Below are 21607 nucleotides of genomic sequence, written 5' to 3' on the forward strand. Positions count from 1 at the left end.
AGTCTTTTGGGTTTTATAACTGCTGAATCTCCAGTTGACACTAATGATTGTTGTTTGGATCTTTCTGGATGCCATAAGTTTAATCATGTAAAGTGCTGCGAGAAAAGCCTATACATCTAAACATCTCGTCACGCGCAGTATAGCCGGCTAGCCGAAACTCCTTCTTTATGTGTACGGGTGTGACGTCATGACGCAAAGACATGCTCGAATTTCCCGCGGAAACCCACCAGTACCACTGGAATTAAAATCATTATTACAAGCTAACCGTTTTGAATCTAGCTATGGCAAGCAGATAGTTTTGACCACTGGCAGAATAAGTTTTTTTTTTATATAATTATTTTGGATTATTTTTAACTTAAAGTTACGGACTGGAGCTTTAATGTAATAACTTGATCTTCCAATGAAAGCATGACTTTTCCAATTTAGTCTGCTTAAACCCAGCTATTTCTTAAGTTGTGGTCATTTACTGTTGATCTGACAAAATTGCTAAAGTTAAATTTCAGTGTTATAAGTTAAATTTCAGTGTTAAAGTTGGTCACACAAATTCACCACGATGAGAAAACCCCAGAAAGCTACTTGTTTTGAGTGTCTGTGTAAGCAGTGCTTCAAGAATTGATACAACACTGACAATAGACCTTTTTATTTTGTCTCTGATTTCTGGTCGAAAGTTTTGTTAATGTGATCACACCTCAAAAGCAAATTTACATTCAGACCTGCCTTTTGAGTGCAACGTCCACATCTCCACCGATGGATAAACTAAGGCTGCGTTTAATGGGCTCTATGCACGGCGGTATTTCCGGTGAAGGTCTAAGGAAGCTGGATTACTTCCGCCGATCGTAGAGTCCAATACTATACCGAGAATTTATATTGGTTTTTATACTCTATTGCTATACTAAAGAAACGTTAGTCACAAAAACAGACAAAACAGACACCCTCATTTTGTTTATGCTTCTGTGTTTATTATATTAAATAAACATAACTATATATAAAATTACATCTAAACGTATTAAAGTTTCGTTTCAAAGACGAGAGGACAGTAAATTTTGAAGACTCTGCCATAATCCCGTTTTCCTCGGTTTTCCTCCGCTTTAAATCTCCCCAACCGGAAACGCAAGAGCATCCTTGCGTCAAACGCGGAAGTTATGCGTGCATATAGCCCATTTCCTCACAAACTTCCATCTCGTTAACTCGGATGTACATCATTGCACGAGTGCCCACTACTGGCTGAACCCAGCAATGTGTTTAAATGGATTGCACTGTACCCTTGATCACCTGGAGTTGGAGCTGATTTATATAATGTTCTTTATAAATTTGTTTAGGCAACCTTCTACAGGCCTGTTTGTATGCTTGGGCTGTTCAATTTAAATATAAAAAAATGCACAAAGGAAAACAAAACAATGAACTAAGAAAACTCAGCTTAAGGTAGCTACAATTATTAATGTGGTTAAGTGTAAAAATAACTAGTTGTGGGGGTAAATTATGGGCAATATGCTATGCTGTGACGTTGCATTGTGGTCTATGGATCTGCCTGAAGTGTACATATCAAGTAGACTTGATCCCTCGGTCAAAATCGAGGGGTCGAGGGTCTGTCAAAATAAACTTCTCTGAATGCACTTCAAAATGGCGGTGGGATTCTCCCGAGGGGAAGTGCTTAGTGAATGTATTTCTAAAAGTGGAGTTAAAAAAGCAGCCTAAGTCCCTGTCTTACTACTATTATTATGTTTTTCCCTCTAAGCCATTTTGCTTAGTTATATGTTTGGAAGAAATAATATGATGTTACTTGCATTTCATTGTGAAGAAAAAAAAAACTAATTAACTTAGCGTCTGTAAAAGCAATAACTCAACCCAACATTCTTGAAATCACATCAGGTTCCCCCTTCACTTTCAATATTTTGCATTGTTTCTAACCAAATCATGTTGGGGCAAAAGTGTATCTAAGGTTTTTACTAATAGTTTTAGTAATTAATAAACCTTGCCAATAGATGCAGCATGTTTCAAAAAGATGAAAACGATACAATTTGGCTTTAAATAATTTACCAAACAAATAAAAGCACATGTAAGGCGTAAAATCGTAATATCCTTTTTCAGGTTCACAGCATCTGTATTCAGTTCGCAACAAATTAAAAATGTACAAATATTCATATAATTTTATACTTCATGCCACGGGTAGTTTCAGAGGTAGAAGATACGAGGTAGTGAGTTAAGTGGACACTGTGTAAGGCTGACATTTCAGTCTTTATGGTTGACAAGCTGAAAAGTATAATTTCCTGATTACAGGGTTCAGAATAAAAAAACACACACAACCAGTGTCATTCCATCACTTCCAGCGATTGATCCGACGCAGCTGCACGTACGCCAGAATCAGACACGTGCTCATAATGCCTGTCAGAGCTACCTGGTTCTGCCAAAAACCCCAAGCGCTGTGGTCGATCTCTTGATGATCCAGGTACATGTCTCCTGTCATCCTGCCGGTCAGAGAAAGAGAGAGAGAGAGTTTCTTAGGTTTGCGTCTAAACACTGGCACTGACCTCTTGTGGCCACTTCGGCTCAACAGATTTGATTGTTCTGCTTATTTCCAGTAGGTGGCGCTGTCGAGCGTGAGCGAGTCCTACCTGGTGTAGTCACTGGTGAAGACTTGATCTTTTAGTTCATTGATGGCAAGTGCCTGAAGAGAGACAGTTTGAGTGAGTTACTGCTGAACTGCAAATTTATATACAGCCTCAAATGTGTTGTAAAATGTTTTATGGTCTTACATTGTAGCCATATCGGAAAATACTGGCCCATTTCAGCCAGGACATCCAGCTCAGCATCGAATTCAGGTTCACCAGGAAACCCCCAAACACCTGAGAAAGCAGGACAGGAAAATCAGAGCTATGACCCCAAAACATTCTGTGCATGAATCCCATGAGGGTTAGACTCTAGACATGACCTTCAGCTCAAAAATTGACATTTACTTCCTATATCTGGAATCTAAGAGCATTTTCACACCTGGCTCGTTTGAAGACTTTAATTTGGAAACTGGCACATTTTCTCTGATAGTTTGTTTCATAGGCATATTGACACAATAGTGCAACAAAATAATCAGATAATGACACCGTAAACCAAATTTGTTTTGATTTAAATAGGCAAATGCTTAAGAGTCTATGATTGGATCATTATTGCCATGATTATTATGTTTCTAGCATGTTATATGTTTGGCAGCAGTTCTTCTAACCATAAATGATGGAGTGTGTAGCTTTTCATTTCTTAAAGAGGCTATGTGTAGGTTTTTACTTAAAAAAATCTTTAAGATAGAGTCTTAATTTGTACATTTATGAGCCAACCATAATGTAATAGAAAGAATGACACCTTGACTGTCCACCACGGTTGCCTCTATCAGCCTGTAGGCTCAATTGTGTGTGGAAGAGTCGGGTCCGAATTGGCATGAAAATTCACAAAATGTGACGTCATGCGCGTTCTTGTCTACTTGGGCTTACATCCGTACGGCAGCCATTAGTAAGCAGCGGCAATCGCTAGCAGTAGTGTTTCAAATGGACTCTGCGGACGGAAAGAAGTGACCAGCCTCCAGCACAATCCAGATACCCACGGAAACTCTTCGTAAGTTTTAAAAAAAATAAGCCTTATCTAGTGCGGCCAACGAGCGTGCGAGCGTCCGCACCGAGAACGAGCATGAGACTGGCTGCAGTTTCTCTAACGGCCACTCTCAGTAACGGTAAGAAATTTCAGAACTTCCGCAATGCTCCTTTAAACATGTACGAAGACACATCATGGCTATATTCCAGAATGACAATGTCCATATTCATCAGGCTCAAATTGTGAAAGAATGGTTGTGAGGAGCATGAAGAATCATTTTTACACATGAATTGTCTCCTCTGAGTCCAGACCTTAAATTTATTGAAAGTCTTCGGGATGTGCTGGAGGAGGCTTTACAGAGGCTGGACTCTTGCATTGTCAATACAAGATCTTGACCCAAAAATGTATGCACCTCTTAAATAGAAAAAAACCATCACAACATGTACACTCACCTAAAGGATTATTAGGAACACCATACTAATACTGTGTTTGACCCCCTTTCGCCTTCAGAACTGCCTTAATTCTACGTGGCATTGATTCAACAAGGTGCTGAAAGCATTCTTTAGAAATGTTGGCCCATAGTGATAGGATAGCATCTTGCAGTTGATGGAGATTTGTGGGATGCACATCCAGGGCACAAAGCTCCCGTTCCACCACATCCCAAAGATGCTCTATTGGGTTGAGATCTGGTGACTGTGGGGGCCATTTTAGTACAGTGAACTCATTGTCATGTTCAAGAAACCAATTTGAAATGATTTGAGCTTTGTGAAATGGTGCATTATCCTGCTTGGAAGTAGCCATCAGAGGATGGGGACATGGTGGCCATAAAGGGATGGACATGGTCAGAAACAATGCTCAGGTAGGCCGTGGCATTTAAACGATGCCCAATTGGCACTAAGGGGCCTAAAGTGTGCCAAGAAAACATCCCCCACACCATTACACCACCACCACCAGCCTGCACAGTGGTAACAAGGCATGATGGATCCATGTTCTCATTCTGTTTACGCCAAATTCTGACTCTGCCATCTGAATGTCTCAACAGAAATCGAGACTCATCAGACCAGGCAACATTTTTCCAGTCTTCAACTGTCCAATTTTGGTGAGCTCTTGCAAATTGTAGCCTCTTTTTCCGATTTGTAGTGGAGATGAGTGGTACCCGGTGGGGTCTTCTGCTGTTGTAGCCCATCCGCCTCAAGGTTGTGCGTGTTGTGGCTTCACAAATGCTTTGCTGCATACCTCGGTTGTAACGAGTGGTTATTTCAGTCAAAGTTGCTCTTCTATCAGCTTGAATCAGTCGGCCCATTCTCCTCTGACCTCTAGCATCAACAAGGCATTTTCACCCACAGGACTGCCGCATACTGGATGTTTTTCCCTTTTCACACCATTCTTTGTAAACCCTAGAAATGGTTGTGCGTGAAAATCCCAGTAACTGAGCAGATTGTGAAATACTCAGACCGGCCCGTCTGGCACCAACAACCATGCCATGCTCAAAATTGCTTAAATCACCTTTCTTTCCCATTCTGACATTCAGTTTGGAGTTCAGGAGATTGTCTCGACCAGGACCACACCCCTAAATGTATTGAAGCAACTGCCATGTGATTGGTTGATTAGATAATTGCATTAATGAGAAATTGAAGAGGAGTTCCTAATAATCCTTAAGGTGAGTGTATATCCCTCAAGAAGTGCATACATTTTTGGTCAAGATCTTGTATATATTTACACTTTGAAATGTTAAAAAGCTAACTAAACCAATGAGAAAGTGCAACATTGTAAGTCTCTGTTTTGTAACATAGGCAAAATCTAAAGTTCTGAAAACACTCTATAAGGAGCCATTCACCCAGAACACATTTTTGCAATTAAAAACGTGAGACGCAGGTTACAGGAACTAAAAAACGAGTGCAACGGTTGATCATGTCCAGTCTAAATTAGTGCTGTATAATGGAAAATTATGGAAAATCATGCTCTGTGTGAACCTGCCCCTAAGTAAATATATTCTGTTCCACCAAACTCACCATCATAAAGACATATGGTAGTGCGATGAGGATGTTAGCCATGGCGAAGGAGCCCACGCTGGCACTGACCAAGAAGGCCAAGCTCACCGCTGACAGACTGACCATGCTCATGGTCAAACAGTACAGGAAGAACGCCTCCACGTCAGGCTTCAGACCTGAGCTCATAAAAAAGGGCCGTTTATGTTCATACGTGTTATTTTAGGAGATGCTATTGCTAATCATTTGTGACACAATGGGATTGCCTTCTTGGAAAAGGATACATGTGACATTTGGCCAGAGAAGGTATCATAGAAGGCAGTGCCACTACTTACCCATCATGAAGTACGGGATGGCAGAAAAGATGAAGACGGGGAGGATGCGGTTTGGAAAGAGGTCAGCAAACACTTTAGACAGGAAGTAGACAGAGGTGCGGTAGAAACCACTCGAGTTCTCATGGCTGAAGACGAGAGGAACATGTGTTGATGGTCTTCATCTAACAGGTTGGAAAGCTCATGTTTAGAGGTTGACTCACATGAAGAGCACTCTCTCGCTGATGAAGAGCTCCACCGCAGACAGGTTGCCAAACACCATGTTGATGACCAGAAAAAAGAAAGCTCCCGTTCTGAAGAGAGAAAAATGAAAAACATTTGTCAATATGTACATATTTTCTAAATAACCTCTGCAATTCGCTCTGCCATGCTGGAAATCAGCTTCTGGGCCAAATCCTAAATGATTGTGAACCATTCTTGCCTTATTTAGTGCTCAGAGTTGATCACAATTTGTGGACTTGTCCACTCACCGTTTGAGGATTGACCACAGGTTCTCTATGGGTTCTCTAAGATCCAGGGAGTTGCCTGGCCATGAATTTAAAATTTGGATACAATGATCTCCGAGCCACTTCATGATCATGATTCACCTTGTGACATGATGTTACATGTGAGGCTTTTGATGCAAAGCAATGATGGCTGCAAGTCTTTCTTTGAAAGTCACCATTGCTAACACAAGCTATATACATTCACCTAAAGGATTATTAGGAACACCATACTAATACTGTGTTTGACCCCCTTTCACTTTCAGAACTGTCTTAATTCTACGTGGCATTGATTCAACAAGGTGCTGAAAGCATTCTTTAGAAATGTTGGCCCATATTGATAGGATAGCATCTTGCAGTTGATGGAGATTTGTGGGATGCACATAAAGGGCACGAAGCTCCCGTTCCACCACATCCCAGAGATGCTCTATTGGGTTGAGATCTGGTGACTGTGGGGGCCATTTTAGTACAGTAATCTCATTGTCATGTTCAAGAAACCAATTTGAAATGATTTGAGCTTTGTGACATGGTGCATTATCCTGCTGTAAGTAGCCATCAGAGGATGGGTACATGGTGGCCATAAAGGGATGGACATGGTCAGAAACAATGCTCAGGTAGGCCGTGGCATTTAAACGATGCCCAATTGGCACTAAGGGGCCTAAAGTGTGCCAAGAAAACATCCCCCACACCATTACACCACCACCACCAGCCTGCACAGTGGTAACAAGGCATGATGGATCCATGTTCTCATTCTGTTTACGCCAAATTCTGACTCTACCATCTGAATGTCTCAACAGAAATCGAGACTCATCAGACCAGGCAACATTTTTCCAGTCTTCAACTGTCCAATTTTGGTGAGCTCTTGCAAATTGTAGCCTCTTTTTCCTATTTGTAGTGGAAATGAGTGGTACCCGGTGGGGTCTTCTGCTGTTGTAGCCCATCCGCCTCAAGGTTGTGCGTGTTGTGGCTTCACAAATGCTTTGCTGCATACCTCGGTTGTAACGAGTGGATATTTCAGTCAAAGTTGCTCTTCTATCAGCTTGAATCAGTCGGCCCATTCTCCTCTGACCTCTAGCATCAACAAGGCATTTTCGCCCACAGGACTGCCGCATACTGGATGTTTTTCCCTTTTCACACCATTCTTTGTAAACCCTAGAAATGGTTGTGCGTGAAAATCCCAGTAACTGAGCAGATTGTGAAATACTCAGACCGGCCCGTCTGGCACCAACAACCATGCCACGCTCAAAATTGCTTAAATCACCTTTCTTTCCCATTCTGACATTCAGTTTGGAGTTCAGGAGATTGTCTTGACCAGGACCACACCCCTAAATGCATTGAAGCAACTGCCATGTGATTGGTTAATAAGATAATTGCATTAATGAGAAATTGAACAGGTGTTCCTAATAATCCTTTAGGTGAGTGTATATTCATAATTCACGTACCATGAATGCAAATTTTAAAAATGGTGGCAAAAAGTTAAGTTAGAACCTAGTGAACACTAATTTTGAGCCTTTGGTCTGGTAGCAGGTACTCACCTGTTCTGAAGAGCCTCTGGTAAAGTGTGTGGGATCTGGTAGTATATCAGTCCCACTAAAATACCAAAGAAAATGTTGAGGAACAGTTGAGCGTAGGACGTCTGAGGATTCCTCAAGATGTTTCTTACAGTGCGGCCACTCACTAAAAGGAGCTGCAACATATTAGACATATGCTCATTACAAATGTACAGAGTTCAAGTCACCTTTAATTTTATAGTGTCTTGTACTAGGGATGCACCGATATGAACATTTTGATCAATGCGATCATTCTTTATATTTGAAAGCCAATAACCGATATATTGGCCGATAAATCTAATTCCAAATTTGTATCAATTTTGAAGGCCTGATTACAAAAACGAAAATCTCACTATTAAAAGCCGTGTCCCAAGTACACAATTATAATGTGCTCATTATATTTTTATGTAGCCTATATGACAGACTTGCGCTGCACGTTGCACTAAACTCTATTTTACTTTTTCAATCATATTCAAGCAATTCAAAACCCATCATGGCGAACAGTGCGCATCTGAAGTGTTTCAGTTGAAGGAAATAATCCATTATTTATCGGCTTAAATATATCTGCCAAATTTCCTTATCGGGCCGATAACGATAACATTAAAAAGATCATATATCGGCTGATACCGATATGGTGGCCGATATATCGTGCATCCCTATTTTATACAATACATATTGTTTCAAAGCAGCTTTGCAGTGATAAACAGGAAAATAATGATTCAATGATGCAAACAGACTTCAATTCTGCTCTAAAGAAACTCTAAAAAGAAAATAGTAAACTGTCATTATTCAGTTGAAATCAGTGCAGTGTTGATTCAGTTTAGTTCAATAACTGTGTAAAGTTCATCAATTATGGAAGGTCATCTATTGATGTCATTCTTGGTTATATACCTACCTGATGAGTCAACATAGGTCAAGCTAACCCGTTGCTTCTACGTACCTGGTAATAGAAAGGTGTGGCGTAACCGACCCGGTCACCTTTAGTGACCTCAGGGTCAAGCCCATCTGAAATCTGACTGAGTTGTTCTTTCACTTTGATGAAATGAGTGGACTGTCTGTAAATTACTGCCAGAGGGTTCTCGTTTTCCACAGTCTCCTCACTGCTGCTGCACTTTTCTATAAACACCCCAAACACAGATGGTTAGCTGATCACATATAGTCCAGAAATGTAAAAAAAATACTATTTTAGAGTTACCACGACTAAAACCTTAGAAATGTCCATGTGAAGTACCAAGAATTACAACCATTAGTGGCCAAACGTATTGGGGATATTTGTTTTTAATGACCATACAAATTCAAATAAACCATCAAAATATGAGGAAAACATTTTATATTTATTAAATATTTTAAATAATAGGGAACACACAAAACACTAAACTTGGTTTAGGTATTTATCTGACAAAATTATTCGACAAAAAAGGCAAAAACTACAGCTACAGGTTTTATTTTACTATGCAAAAAAAGAATGCAAAAACCCCCCAAAAAGCTCACAGGAAAAAGCATACATTTTGGCTACGTTTACATGCAACCAAATAATCTGTTAGTAATCGGATTGACGGCTCAATCGGACTGAAAAACGCCTTCATGTAAACACCTTAATCGATCTGATTTAGCTCGATCCGAATTGAATTTGGATCGAATTGAAAGGGGTGGTTTATTCCTTTTCTAATCTGATCGAGAGGACATGTAAACACTCGATCAGACTGAAAACCGAAACAGAAAGGACTGCGCATGTGTAATGACGTTGAAATAGCGTAATAATGTATGACGTGCGGAATGAGCTGTTTCTCCTGTTGAATAAACTGTCATATAAATGAGTGTCCCATTATTCTAAAATTCTCCTTTCACTCAGTGTCTGTGAAGAGGAGCAGGACAACGTCCCACCAGTCCTGGTTTAGGATTCTCATCCATAGACGACTGGTTTTGGGCATTTTTACTGCGTGATAAATATAAGCAGCACGGCACAACAGTTCATATGCTCATTGTCTCCAAATTATGACCAGAAATGGATAAATATTAAGTTTTTGAAAAGTATTTTATGCTCACTATTTGATAAAAATACAGTAAAAACATTAATATCATGAAATATCATTTAAATTAAATGTGTATATATATATATATTTTTTTTTAAAGTAATTTATTCCTATGAATTTTCAGCATCATTACTCCAGTCTTCAGTGTCACGTGATAATTCACAAATCATTCTAATATACTGATTTGGTGTTCAAGAAACATTTCTTATTATTATCTGCATAAAAAGTATAAAATAACAGCATTTATCTATATTTATATATTATTTATATTATTATAAGCATCTTTACTGTCAGATTGGATCAATTTAATCTGTCCAATCCTTGCTGAATAATTTCTTTTTTTTAAACCACAACAGCACCTGATTTATTGTTGTGAATTTGAGGAAGGACAGTTCCATTTATGACATCCAGGAAGAAGTCTGCCGGGTTGTTGAATGGCTCACACTTGTAGCCTACGACACAGCGACACAAGTTTGAGAATCATAGTACACATGCAATGATGTAATTAGCGAATCACAGCTTATTTGCTTTTGAATTTTTGGATTATCATCAGTATGTCAGTACCCAAGTCCTCAAAGTAAGTAATGGCTTTGTCGGCGGCCCCTGCGTAGATGATTTCTCCTTTATTCATGAGGGTGAGGTGGTCAAACTGGCTGAAGATGGAGTAGCGTGGCTGGTGAATGGAGAAGATGACGGTCTTACCCTTTTTGGAGATCCTGAGTAACACAACAACAAGTGTAAAACCAGTGTAAAAACTAGTTCAAGTAAATGATCAAAACATCAATCAATCTCTAACTTGCCCATGATCAAAACTGACAAAAAAACACCTTGTATGTGCCTGTGCTTTGACTTTGAGTGGAATGTGGTTTCTCCTGACAGCTACACAGTACAACAACCCTGAAGGTGAAAACACGGTACATGTTTTGCAACTTTCCGGAAGTTTCAACAAAACTTAAAATCATCTGAGACAGGCTGGCATTTACCACACATCATTATTTTGACTTGTCCCTCAATTTGAAGCACAGTAATACGTGTAAATTATGCATTTTGAATGGATGTCCATGGGAAGAATTCACCAGAATGGTATCAAAGCAGAAATATGAAGCTTGTACTTTCTTTTAAAGCACTTAAAGGGTTAGTTCACCCAAAAATGAAAATTATGTAATTATTGACTCACCCTCATGTCGTTCCAAGCCCGTATAACCTCCATTCATCTTCGGAACACAGTTTAAGATATTTTAGATTTAGTCCGAGAGCTTTCTGTCCCTCCATTGAAAATGTATGTACGGTACACTGTCCTTGTCCAGAAAGGAAATACAAACATCATCAAAGTAGTCCATGTGACATCAGTGGGTTAGTTAGAGTGTTTTGAAGCATCGAAAATACATTTTGGTCCAAAATGTATAACAAAAACTACGACTTTATTCAACATTGTATTGTCTTCCGGTTCTGTTGTGGATCCGCGTTCAGTGCCGCTGCTGACGTAAGACGCTGCTGACGTGTCTCTGGTGCGTCCGTGTATTCGGGTTCAAATAAATATGGCTGGGCAAAGAAATGCAAGTCTTCCTCTGTGTCGAAATCCTTAGACATGCTTGCGAAGATTGTTTTGTTTACAGCGTGCGTCTCCCTCAGACTGTGAACGAAGCTCGGGCACACCAGACACACGTCAGCGGCGGCACTGAACGCGGATCCACAACAGAACCGGAAGACAATACAATGTTGAATAAAGTCGTAGTTTTTGTTATTTTTGGACCAAAATGTATTTTCGATGCTTCAAAACATTCTAACTAACCCACTGATGTCACATGGACTACTTTGATGATGTCTTTATTTCCTTTCTGGACAAGGACAGTATACCATACATACATTTTCAATGGAGGGACAGAAAGCTCTCGGACTAAATCTAAAATATCTTAAACTGTGTTCCGAAGATGAACGGAGGTTTTACGGGCTTGGAACGACATGAGGGTGAGTCATTTTTTGTGATTTTCTTTTAAATGGCTCAATTGTAGTGAACCTAGAACACTGTGTTTACAGCAGAAGAAGTAGGTATATTTGATAAGAGCGTGTGGTACTTCTGTAGTAGTTCCATGATGGAGTTGGCAGTGTTGGCGTCCAGGCCTGTGGTGGGCTCATCCAGGTACAGGAGAGAGGGGGAGGTGATGAGCTCCATACCGATGCTGCACCTCTTCTTCTCTCCACCAGAAACACCCCGCAAAAACATCGTCCCAATCTGAAACAAGGACACATACCTACTGTCACACAGTATATTCTGACATAGCGCCCAATCGTATTGTTAGAAATTGTTTGTGTGTGACTGAAGCACATGTGACCTTGACCAAGTTCTTTCAAACACTCAGTCTGAAGAAGAGAGGATGTTTTGTTCATACCAACACAACAAATCATTTTCAACATTCCTCTTCACGAGGCTGAAGTCCATTACCTTAGTGTCTGCGCAGTCTTTCAGGCCGAGCTCCTGGATGACGGAATCGACCCTCTTCTCTTTGTCGGATGAGGAATACTCATTTCGTGACAAACGAAGATTGGCAGAGAAGGCCAAGTTTTCTCTTACGGTCAGAGTACCCATCAGAATGTCATTCTGAAAGACAAACAAAAGGAAATGTATGATTTCATCATTTTTTCTACCAATTATCCAGCAATTCTTATACAAATCATACTGTAAAACAAAAACATTATATACACTACCGTTCAAAAGTTGTTTTTTTTAAAATAAATAAATACTTTTATTCAGCAAGGACACATTCAATTTATCAAAACTGAAAGACATTTATATTGTCACAAAAGATTTCTTTGTTAAAATGCTGTTCTTTTAAACATTCTATTCATCAAAGAATACTGTAAAAATGCATCACAGTTTCCACAAAAATATTAAGCAGCACAAATGTTTTCAAAATGGATAACTTATAGAAATACAGGCTGATGGTCGACCTGCTGGGCATTGCTGCCTGACACACCTCCACCGGTGCCTTTTGTGCAGGTGTGCTCCACCTCTTTGGGCTTAAACGGGTCATCAGCTGGGGACCACCAGTCATGGATGTTTCGCTCCTTTAACCCCAGATCACTCCCTGCCACCCCCTGCTGATACCCTAGATGTTACTTGGCCCCCATCCCCTATGCTTCCTCCTTAGCCACAGCCAAAAGCTGCCCCTCTCTGCCTCCTCTGCCAGTTCTTTAATGGCTTTTCGACACCCTGCTCCTGTACATCCCATTTCGCGGAGCAGGCGAACCGTTGAGGACCCAACGAAGCCCCTGCATCCCACTTCGACGGGAAACATAGTGGCTTTTCAGCCAGCCTCTCTGCAGTCTTCTATCAAGTCTGCATACTTGACACGCTTCCGCTCGTTGGCAGCTTCCATTCCCTCCTCCCATGGGACAGTAAGCTCCACCAACAAGATGGTCTTGCATGGCTCTGACCACATGATCAGGTCTGGCCGGAGCAAAGTTTCTACGATCTCCCTGGGGAATTGGAGCTGCTTCCCCAGGTCGACCCTCATATTCCACTCACTGCCAGATAAGAGGACTCTAGATGTTGCTCTCTGGTGAGGGTGGTTGATTTTTTCTCCGGCCCTTGCAAACAGGATGGGACTTTTCGTTGGCACAGAAGGTATTACTATTAGCCTCCTGTCTACATGATTTTACCACCTCTGCTAGCTTCCTCAACACCAGATCGTGTCGCCACCTATAGCGGCCTTGGGACATTGCTGTCTTGCAGCCCGACAGGATGTGCTGGAGGCTTGCATTGCTGGTACTGCAAAGGGGGCAATGTTCTTCGGTGCCAAACCACTGGTGGAGGTTTCTGGGACAAGGTAGGGTGTCATAGGTGGATCTAATCAGGAAGCTGAGCCTGGCTTGGGGGATCTTCCACAGATCAGACCATGACAAATGCTTGTATCCCAGGCCAATGGATCGCAGTGGCAGCTGTATTGTGTTCCTGCTGAAGAGGCCTACCTCTGATAGGCATCTTGGTAGACCCAGCCACTTCCTGATGAATGAGTTTGCTAGCCCATCCATCTTGTTTGCCACTGAGGAGGGAACTTCGCTCAACTTCAGAGGCCACTTCACCCTTGGGTACAGTATGAACTGGTAGCTCCATACTTTATACTTGCCGGGGAGCTGGCTGTGATTGATCCTGGCGAGGCCATCTGCGAGCTGCTTCCTCACTGTTTTTTCCCCCATCTGCCTATCAGAGAGGTCTACTGTGTAAGTGCGACCCAGGCTACGGACGGGCTGAGTTACCAGCAAAGGGATTTCTTCACCGCCTGCGACAAAGATGGTATGGTCGCTTCTAACCCCTTTCCTGAGGGACAGGCTGCGTGATTTGGCGAGTTTGATCTTCATTCTCGCCCACCCCACAAGCTCGTCAATCCTCTTCAGCAGTCTTGTTGTACATGCTGCTGTCTGGAGAATGGTGGTAATGTTGTCCATATAGCCTCTCACTGGTGGTAGCCTTTGGCCTGATGGTAGCTTCATACCTCCAACCATCACCCATGCCCCCATCAGGATAACCTCGAAGGCTGCTACAAACAGGATGGGAGAGATCGAGCATCCCATGGCAATGCCCACTTCCAGCTGTTGCCAGCCTGTTGTGAAGTCCTGATGGGTGCAACACATCTTGATGTCCTCAAAGTACTTGGTCAACAGGGCACGAATGCAGACAGGGATGTAGAAAAAGTCCAAGGCATACTCGATGAGTTGGTGGGGGACGGACCCGTATGGGTTGGCAAGATCCAGCCACACCACATGAAGGTCACCTCTCTCTCTTTTTGCTCTCTGGATCTGCTCCCATAGGACTGCAGAGTGTTCCACGCACCCTGGGAAGCCTGGCACGCCTGCCTTCTGGCAGCTAGTGTCGATGTACCCATTGCTTATGAGGTAGGTGGACAACCTCTTGGCCAGGATGGAGAAGAAAATCTTGCCTTCAACATTCAGGAGTGCAATGCTCCTGAACTGGCTAATGGTGGTAGAGTTCGTTTCCTTCGGGATGAACACTGTAACCGCTCGTCGCCACTCTGAAGGGATGACCTTGTTCTTCCAGGCCACTCTCAGGAGCTTCCACAGGTGTCTCTGGACCCCTGGGCAGTACTTGTACAGCTTATAAGATATCCCGTTGAGGCTTGGAGCTGAGGCTGCTCTCGCTTTCCGTACAACTTCTGCTACCTCACTGAGTTTGGGGAGATCGGTGTTAAACAGGAAGGATGGGGGGGGGCTGGACGAGGAACATAACCTGGTGATCCCAGCGGCGTTGACCTCGCTGCGTCACTGTACTGCTCCCTGATGAAACTTTCCAGCTGTGATTGTGTGATCTCCAGCTTCCTGTTTCTCTTATCCTCCAGTAGTTGTCTCGCATGCTTGAAGGGGTTTTTGAAGAAGTTGCTCCTCTCCTTCCGCCTTCTGCATTTTGCGGATGCGCTCTGCCGTCCGAAGGCTGGCTAGGTTCTTCTTCACCTCCTCCCACAGTGGCTTCAGGCCCTCCTTCTCCTCTTTACTTGCCTTCCTCCACTGCTTTAGGAGCTGGCGCCACCTCTTCACCAGTTTCTCGATCTCTCTCTCCCTCCTCCCCTTCTGCTTTGAACCCTTCTGCTTCTCAGCCACTACTCCGAACCTGCTTCTGCACTCCTCGTACAGGATGTCTCCAATGCGATTCAGCTTGGATTCCACCTTGCCACGCAGTGATTGCTCCAGAATGAAGCTAAGGTCCTTATCGAGCTGCTGCCACACTGCCACCTCATTTGCTTTCGGCCAATTAAATTGATAATAATAATAATAATCATAATAAATGTTTCTTGAGCAGCAAATCAGCATATTAGAATGATTTCTGAAGGATCATGTGACACTGAAGACTGAAAATTCAGCTTTAGGAGGAGTCAAATATACATTACAGAATTAAAAGAAAAATTGGATGCACTTAGTCCAGCTGACTTCCTACAAATTTCACAATAAATTCGTAACATTTACAGAACCTGAATTATTCACAACAAAATAAAAATAAATAAATAACGTTGAGAACAAACAAAAGAATATATGTATAATTGTGCATGTATAATGAAAATAAAAATAATAGGGTACAGTACAGTCAAGTGGAAACTTTACATAATTACAGTGTTTAATTTACAACAATATGAATCTATGATTATATAATTATTATATTATATAATTACTATTTCTCAATTTTCCAAAAATTCCTTCCATCTTTTCGACTACAGATCCCCTTTTTGCTTTTTTAATTCTGAAGAAAAGGTAAGGAATTCCATCTTATATATACAATTGCTTTCCAGTCCTCTATAGTGTGTGAAGTAGGTTGAAGCCATTTACGAGTAAGAGCCTTTTTAGCTGCAAGTGAGATGAGTGAGATTTGCGTGTTTTGTTATTGCTTGAGTATCTTCTGAATGGCGGCGGGGAGCAGCAGCTCATTTGCATTTAAAGGGACACATACAAAAACGGCGTGTTTTTACTAACACGCAAAAAGGGGCAAATTTGACAAGCTATAATAAATGATCTGGGCTGGGGGTATTTCGAGCTGAAATTTCAGGCACATTCTGGGGACACCATAGATTTATATTACATCTTGTGAAAAGGGACATAATATGTCACCTTTAAAATATTTAGAAAGCCAGAGAGTTTTGTCTCCTCACCTGAACTACATATGCAGAGCAGAGCCTGAGGTCAGAGGTCACGATGGCGTTGTCAACTAGAACTTGACCTGATTTTAAGCCTTTAGGATCTTTCCGTCCTGCAATCACATCCAGAAGCCTGAAGACAGACACACTGATATTAATAATAGCATATATTATATGCAGATAACTACTTAAAAATAATAGTAAAAAAACAAAAAAACAATTGAACACTTAAAGGTATAGGGAACCAAACAACATTGGACTTCCATTGTAGTCATCGAGGATTGGAACGACATACAAATTATGACAAAATTTTTCTTTCTGGGCGAATTATCCTTTTATGAGACGATTGAAAGTGAATGAATCTCACTGTGCAGTGACTAAGAAAAATGTATTTATTTTGTAAAATATTTTATATATAAACTTGTGCTTGTGATATTTTTTTCCTTAAAATGAATCTAACTTATTTTGATATTTTGTCTAATGCAATGAGATTCAGATATTTTTAGCATCCAAATACTATTAAAAAGAATCAACAGAAATAAATTAACATGTGCTTACGATGTCTTTCCACTTCCAGTAGGGCCCATTATAGCATTCATTCCGGGGTTTATGATACCACTGCAACAGATTGAAAACAAAAAATGAAAACATCATTTGAACTGCTTTTAACTAGACAAGGAGTTATATGGATTTGCGAACAGCTGTGAAATGTATTTCACTGTTTCTTCTTCATACACAGCTGATATAAATTTTTTGTAATAAAAATTAAAAAGACATCATTTTTATTACAAAATGAAAAAACTCATTTTAATATATTTGAAAATTTAATTTATTCTTTTGATGGCAAAGCTGTATTTTCAGCATCATTGCTGCAGTCGTTAGTGTCACATGATCCTTCAGAAATCATTCTAATAAGATTAGGGCAGTCAAGGCCTAATGGTTAGAGAGTCAGACTGGTAACCCAAAGGTTGTGGGTTGGGTTCGATTCCCAATACCGTCAGGAAATGACCGAGGTGCCCTTTAGCAAGACACTAACCCCCAATCACTCCCCGGGCGCCACAGCAAAAATGGCTACCCACTGCTCCGTGTGTGTGTTCACCACTTACTACTCCTAATGTGTGTGCACTAATTTTGATGGGTTAAATGCAAAGGACAAATTCCGAGTATGGGTTACCCGTATTGGCCTTCATATGTCACACAAAAAAAAAAAAAAAGATTTGGTGCTCAAGAAACAATTCTAATCATTATCAATGTTGAAAAAGGTTTTTGTTGCTTAATATTTTCATGGAAACTGTGAGACACTACGATTCAAAAGTAATATTTAAAAGAAGAATACATAAATAAATGCAAGGATACATTAAATTGATCAAAAGTGACATTTATAAAGTTACAAAAGATATCTGTCAAATAAATGCTGGTCTTTTAAACTTTCCATTCATCACTCATGTCTCATGGTTTCCACGTAAATATTAAGCAGCAAACCTTACACTGATAATAATAAGAAACATTATTAATAATTGAACACCAATAATAACTGATAATAATTGAGCACCAAATCAGCATATTAGAATGATTTCTGAAATATCATTAAACATTGACGACTGGAGTAATGATGCTGATTTTATGAATATATTAAAATAGAATATTTTAAATTGTAATGATATTTCACAATCTTACTGTTTTAACTGTATGTTTGATCAAATAAATGTAGTCTCGGTGAGCAGAAGAGACTTCTTTCAACAACATAAAAAAAATATTTAATGTGTTCAAACTGTATTGTAAAACCTACCAGTCAAAAGTTTGAATTTTTAATTTTTCTAATTAATTTCACAAATCACTGGTCAGGAAATTAGCAAGAATTGCACAAATACTGTAGATAAAGTAACTTAGCACAGAATAGCCTTCCCCAATTTGCAGACAGGTTTTTACAGGAAGAAGAGCCAGTCAATGTTAATGGCTTCAAACAGTTCATGAGTAGATGAAAAATGTCTCCCAGTTCAGTTGAGTCTAATGTGAGACCAAATATTCACTATAGGGTTCAAATCTGGACTCTGACCAGGCCAAAGCATGAGCCTGATGGACTTGTTCTCAAGCCACTTCCTTGGTTGTCTTCACAATTTGGGCAGGAGCATTGTCTTGTTAATAAAAATAACTTCTAATCACAACTTATATATATTGCAATATGCAATATTCTTCTGTACTCTGAAGCATTAAATGACTTTTCACAGTGAAGTAGCTCACCAATACCAGCAGCTAACAATGACACTCTTCCTCCATGCTTCACTTTGGTAGAGATACATGTATTATATTTCTCACCAGATTTTCGATACCGCTCTGAAACATCACCAAACAACTTGTGTTCCAATGTAATTCATCGTACAACTTCCTATATTCTGCCTAAAACTTAATTCGACCTTTGATGTTTTTCTGATACAGCAATGGCTTTTTAAGTAGTGCATTTGCTTGAATTGCCAATCATTTGTGGTTAAGACAATTAAAAGCTTAGAGTTTAGCCATTTTGGACTTGGCCCATATTTTTGCCCTGGAGTGTACATGCTTAAAGAACCAGTAGGTGTGCCCAAACTTTTGACAAGCAGAACACGTCATTACCTGACATCTTTGAGGATGTCCTTTACAACCCACTCCCTACTAAACATTCCTAATCGTTCTTTGACACGGTAACGGATTTGATGGAAGGTGACAGTGGGGCCCGGAGTCTGGAAACATGGCATCGACTCCTCTGTGTCTATCGACGACTGATCGTTCACAACCACCTCATCCAGCATGATGCCTTCTGTCTGTGGGAGATACGTGAGGATTTCAATGAACACCTAAACAAGTACATTTCATTTGTACCACTGACAACATGTAAAGTGCATAAAAAATACAAGCAAAAGTCATAATTATCTGCATTAATGTGTCAAACGTATACAACATATAATTGTGTCATTCCTGATTGTAACTGTTACCTCTTGAAAAATCTGCTTAAGTTTAAGGATGTTGTATATGTTTGATATTTGAACCACCTTTTGGAAGATTTCTGACATTTTATCAAAACAACACTCACAGACTTGATTACGCCAGGATTAAGCCGTAGCTTTTATAAACGAGCTAGAAAAAAACTACTGGTGTGCATCAGTCTATGGTGTGCATCTTGAGACAACATATTTTAAGATATGTCAGTGCAAGAGAATTTCCATGCATTTTAGTCTGGGACTAGGCTTCAGCCTTGTCTGTGAAAACGAGGAGTAATGTTTTAAAGTTAGACAACCAACTAATAGCACAGAACATTCATTAAATCCATTGTTACGACTTACTGATGCTGGTGCTGTTGTTATCCTACAAAAATGATGTCACTTCCTGGAGTATGAACCTGGCTTTTGTTACAGTATTGCACTGCAGTAACGATTAGGGTTGATAGCCGAAATGCGGTTCTTATTCAGGACAAGTTTCATTGTTTAGTACGAAACACCGTGTTTACTACAGTATTATCTGGCGCAGAATCACCGCTGTTGAACAACGTGAAATCTACAGCATAGCGTGTGTGAGAAACACACAGCGCCCGATTGATTCCCGAACGAATGAATCTTATGAGCCGGTTCATATTAGTGAATCATAAAGATACATCGCAGTCAGTTTATTCTGACTCCCGAACAAAAGACTCGTAAGAGCTGGTTAATTTTAATGACTCAAAAAACATACTTGCATTCGTTATTGGCAGTAACTTAACTTCCCGATTTACTGAGTTCCAAACGACAGATCAGAAATTAAAAGCAACTGTGAAAAAAGGGCACATCTGCTTGGCTGATTTTAGGTTGTCTTCACTTTTCTGACAAGACAACATTGCCGTTTTATGCGACTTTAACGAAACAAGTCATGCAGGAATAATATCGATCACGTTTTATAAAATAGCACGTTCCTGTGTCCCATTAAATCGCAGGCGAAATCGTCAACATAGCCTACAACTTTCGTTCTCAGAAAACGGTGACGACTTGTGTAATTTATCATTAGCCTGTTCTGTTAGTGAAATAATGCCGACGCTTCTCACTCTTGGTAAACACACTAACCTAAAGTTAAAACAAATCAACTAGTCTAATTCTCAAATAGAACTTCGAGAATTTCCACGGAATTTCCCCCTTTTTTCTTTACTTTAGTCGCTAAGTAAGTTAGGCTACATTCTCGTTTTTAAAAAATCCCTAAAATAGATGTTAACATACCATGTCTTCGAGGAAATGTGCTCCTCTGGGTTTATTTAGTCCACCTATGGTGGTCCTGCCTTTGGTCAGTTTGTGGTTTGTATGGGTGGGTGGGCTTTAACTCACACTTCTAAGAACATCACAAAGTCGAAACAAACAGCTGGTTAATGTATCTCTCCATATCTGCATTCTGTACATCAATGTAGGCTACATCTAGGGTTGGGTATCGTTTGGGTTTTATCCGATTCCAGTACCTACTCGGTATTTTTTAAACGGTTCCGGTGCTTAAACGGTTCTTAAATCGGTCCTTAAGAAAATGAAACCGCACACACTTTATCAAAAAATAATACCCTTTAATTTACAGGGCCAAACTGGACACAATATTAACTTAAATCTTTAAACAATATAAATACAAGTAACATATGGTAATAATAAAACCAATATAAAATAAAAATTAATATTTACATAATATCAAATGAAACAATATTGTATCAAACAATGTAATAATACTGGAGATTAATAGAGATTACTAGCAGGCAGAGCTGCCAACTCTCACGCATTGACCGTGAGACTCACGCAAATGACCCTTTTCACACAGAAAAATCGCGGACAAAGAGGACACGGACAGACAAGACAGAGAAGGTTACTTTTGATATGGAACAAATCCACAGCTGTCAGATTCTGTCAATATTTTTACGAGATTCACACAATAAATAACGTTTTGGCTCTTTGAAATGTGACAGATCGCTGTAGCGCGTCAGTTCAAACGGCACGTGATACAGCAGCCTACAAATCCACTGCTTCTTAGCTACGCA

The 21607-nt window shown here is 40.3% G+C and overlaps 1 protein-coding gene across 2 annotated transcripts; it reads right to left on the minus strand.

Moving 5' to 3' along the window:
* Window positions 1–1929: 1929 nt before the first annotated feature.
* abcg2c (ATP-binding cassette, sub-family G (WHITE), member 2c) lies at window positions 1930–20041 on the minus strand. 2 transcript variants are annotated; one of them, XM_056249677.1, is made up of 16 exons: window positions 19907–20041; window positions 19207–19390; window positions 17155–17214; window positions 16612–16729; window positions 12402–12557; window positions 12034–12191; window positions 10523–10674; window positions 10318–10410; window positions 8866–9041; window positions 7911–8062; window positions 6097–6186; window positions 5897–6021; window positions 5586–5740; window positions 2754–2843; window positions 2613–2665; window positions 1930–2465 (listed from the first exon to the last, which is right to left on the minus strand). In XM_056249677.1, exons 2-16 carry the CDS (start codon window positions 19380–19382, stop codon window positions 2318–2320), a joined length of 1902 nt encoding a protein of 633 aa, XP_056105652.1. In that variant the 5' UTR covers window positions 19383–19390; window positions 19907–20041; the 3' UTR covers window positions 1930–2317. The 2 variants fall into 2 exon arrangements, with proteins under 2 accessions (XP_056105652.1, XP_056105661.1); XM_056249686.1 differs by lacking the exons at window positions 19207–19390; window positions 19907–20041 and having other exon boundaries at window positions 16612–16709.
* Between the last annotated feature and the right edge of the window lie 1566 nt (window positions 20042–21607).

Source organism: Rhinichthys klamathensis, unplaced genomic scaffold (assembly GCF_029890125.1).
Source record: "Rhinichthys klamathensis goyatoka isolate OS25496 unplaced genomic scaffold, OSU_Roscu_1.1 h1tg000003l_1, whole genome shotgun sequence".
Lineage (NCBI taxonomy): Eukaryota > Metazoa > Chordata > Actinopteri > Cypriniformes > Leuciscidae > Rhinichthys > Rhinichthys klamathensis.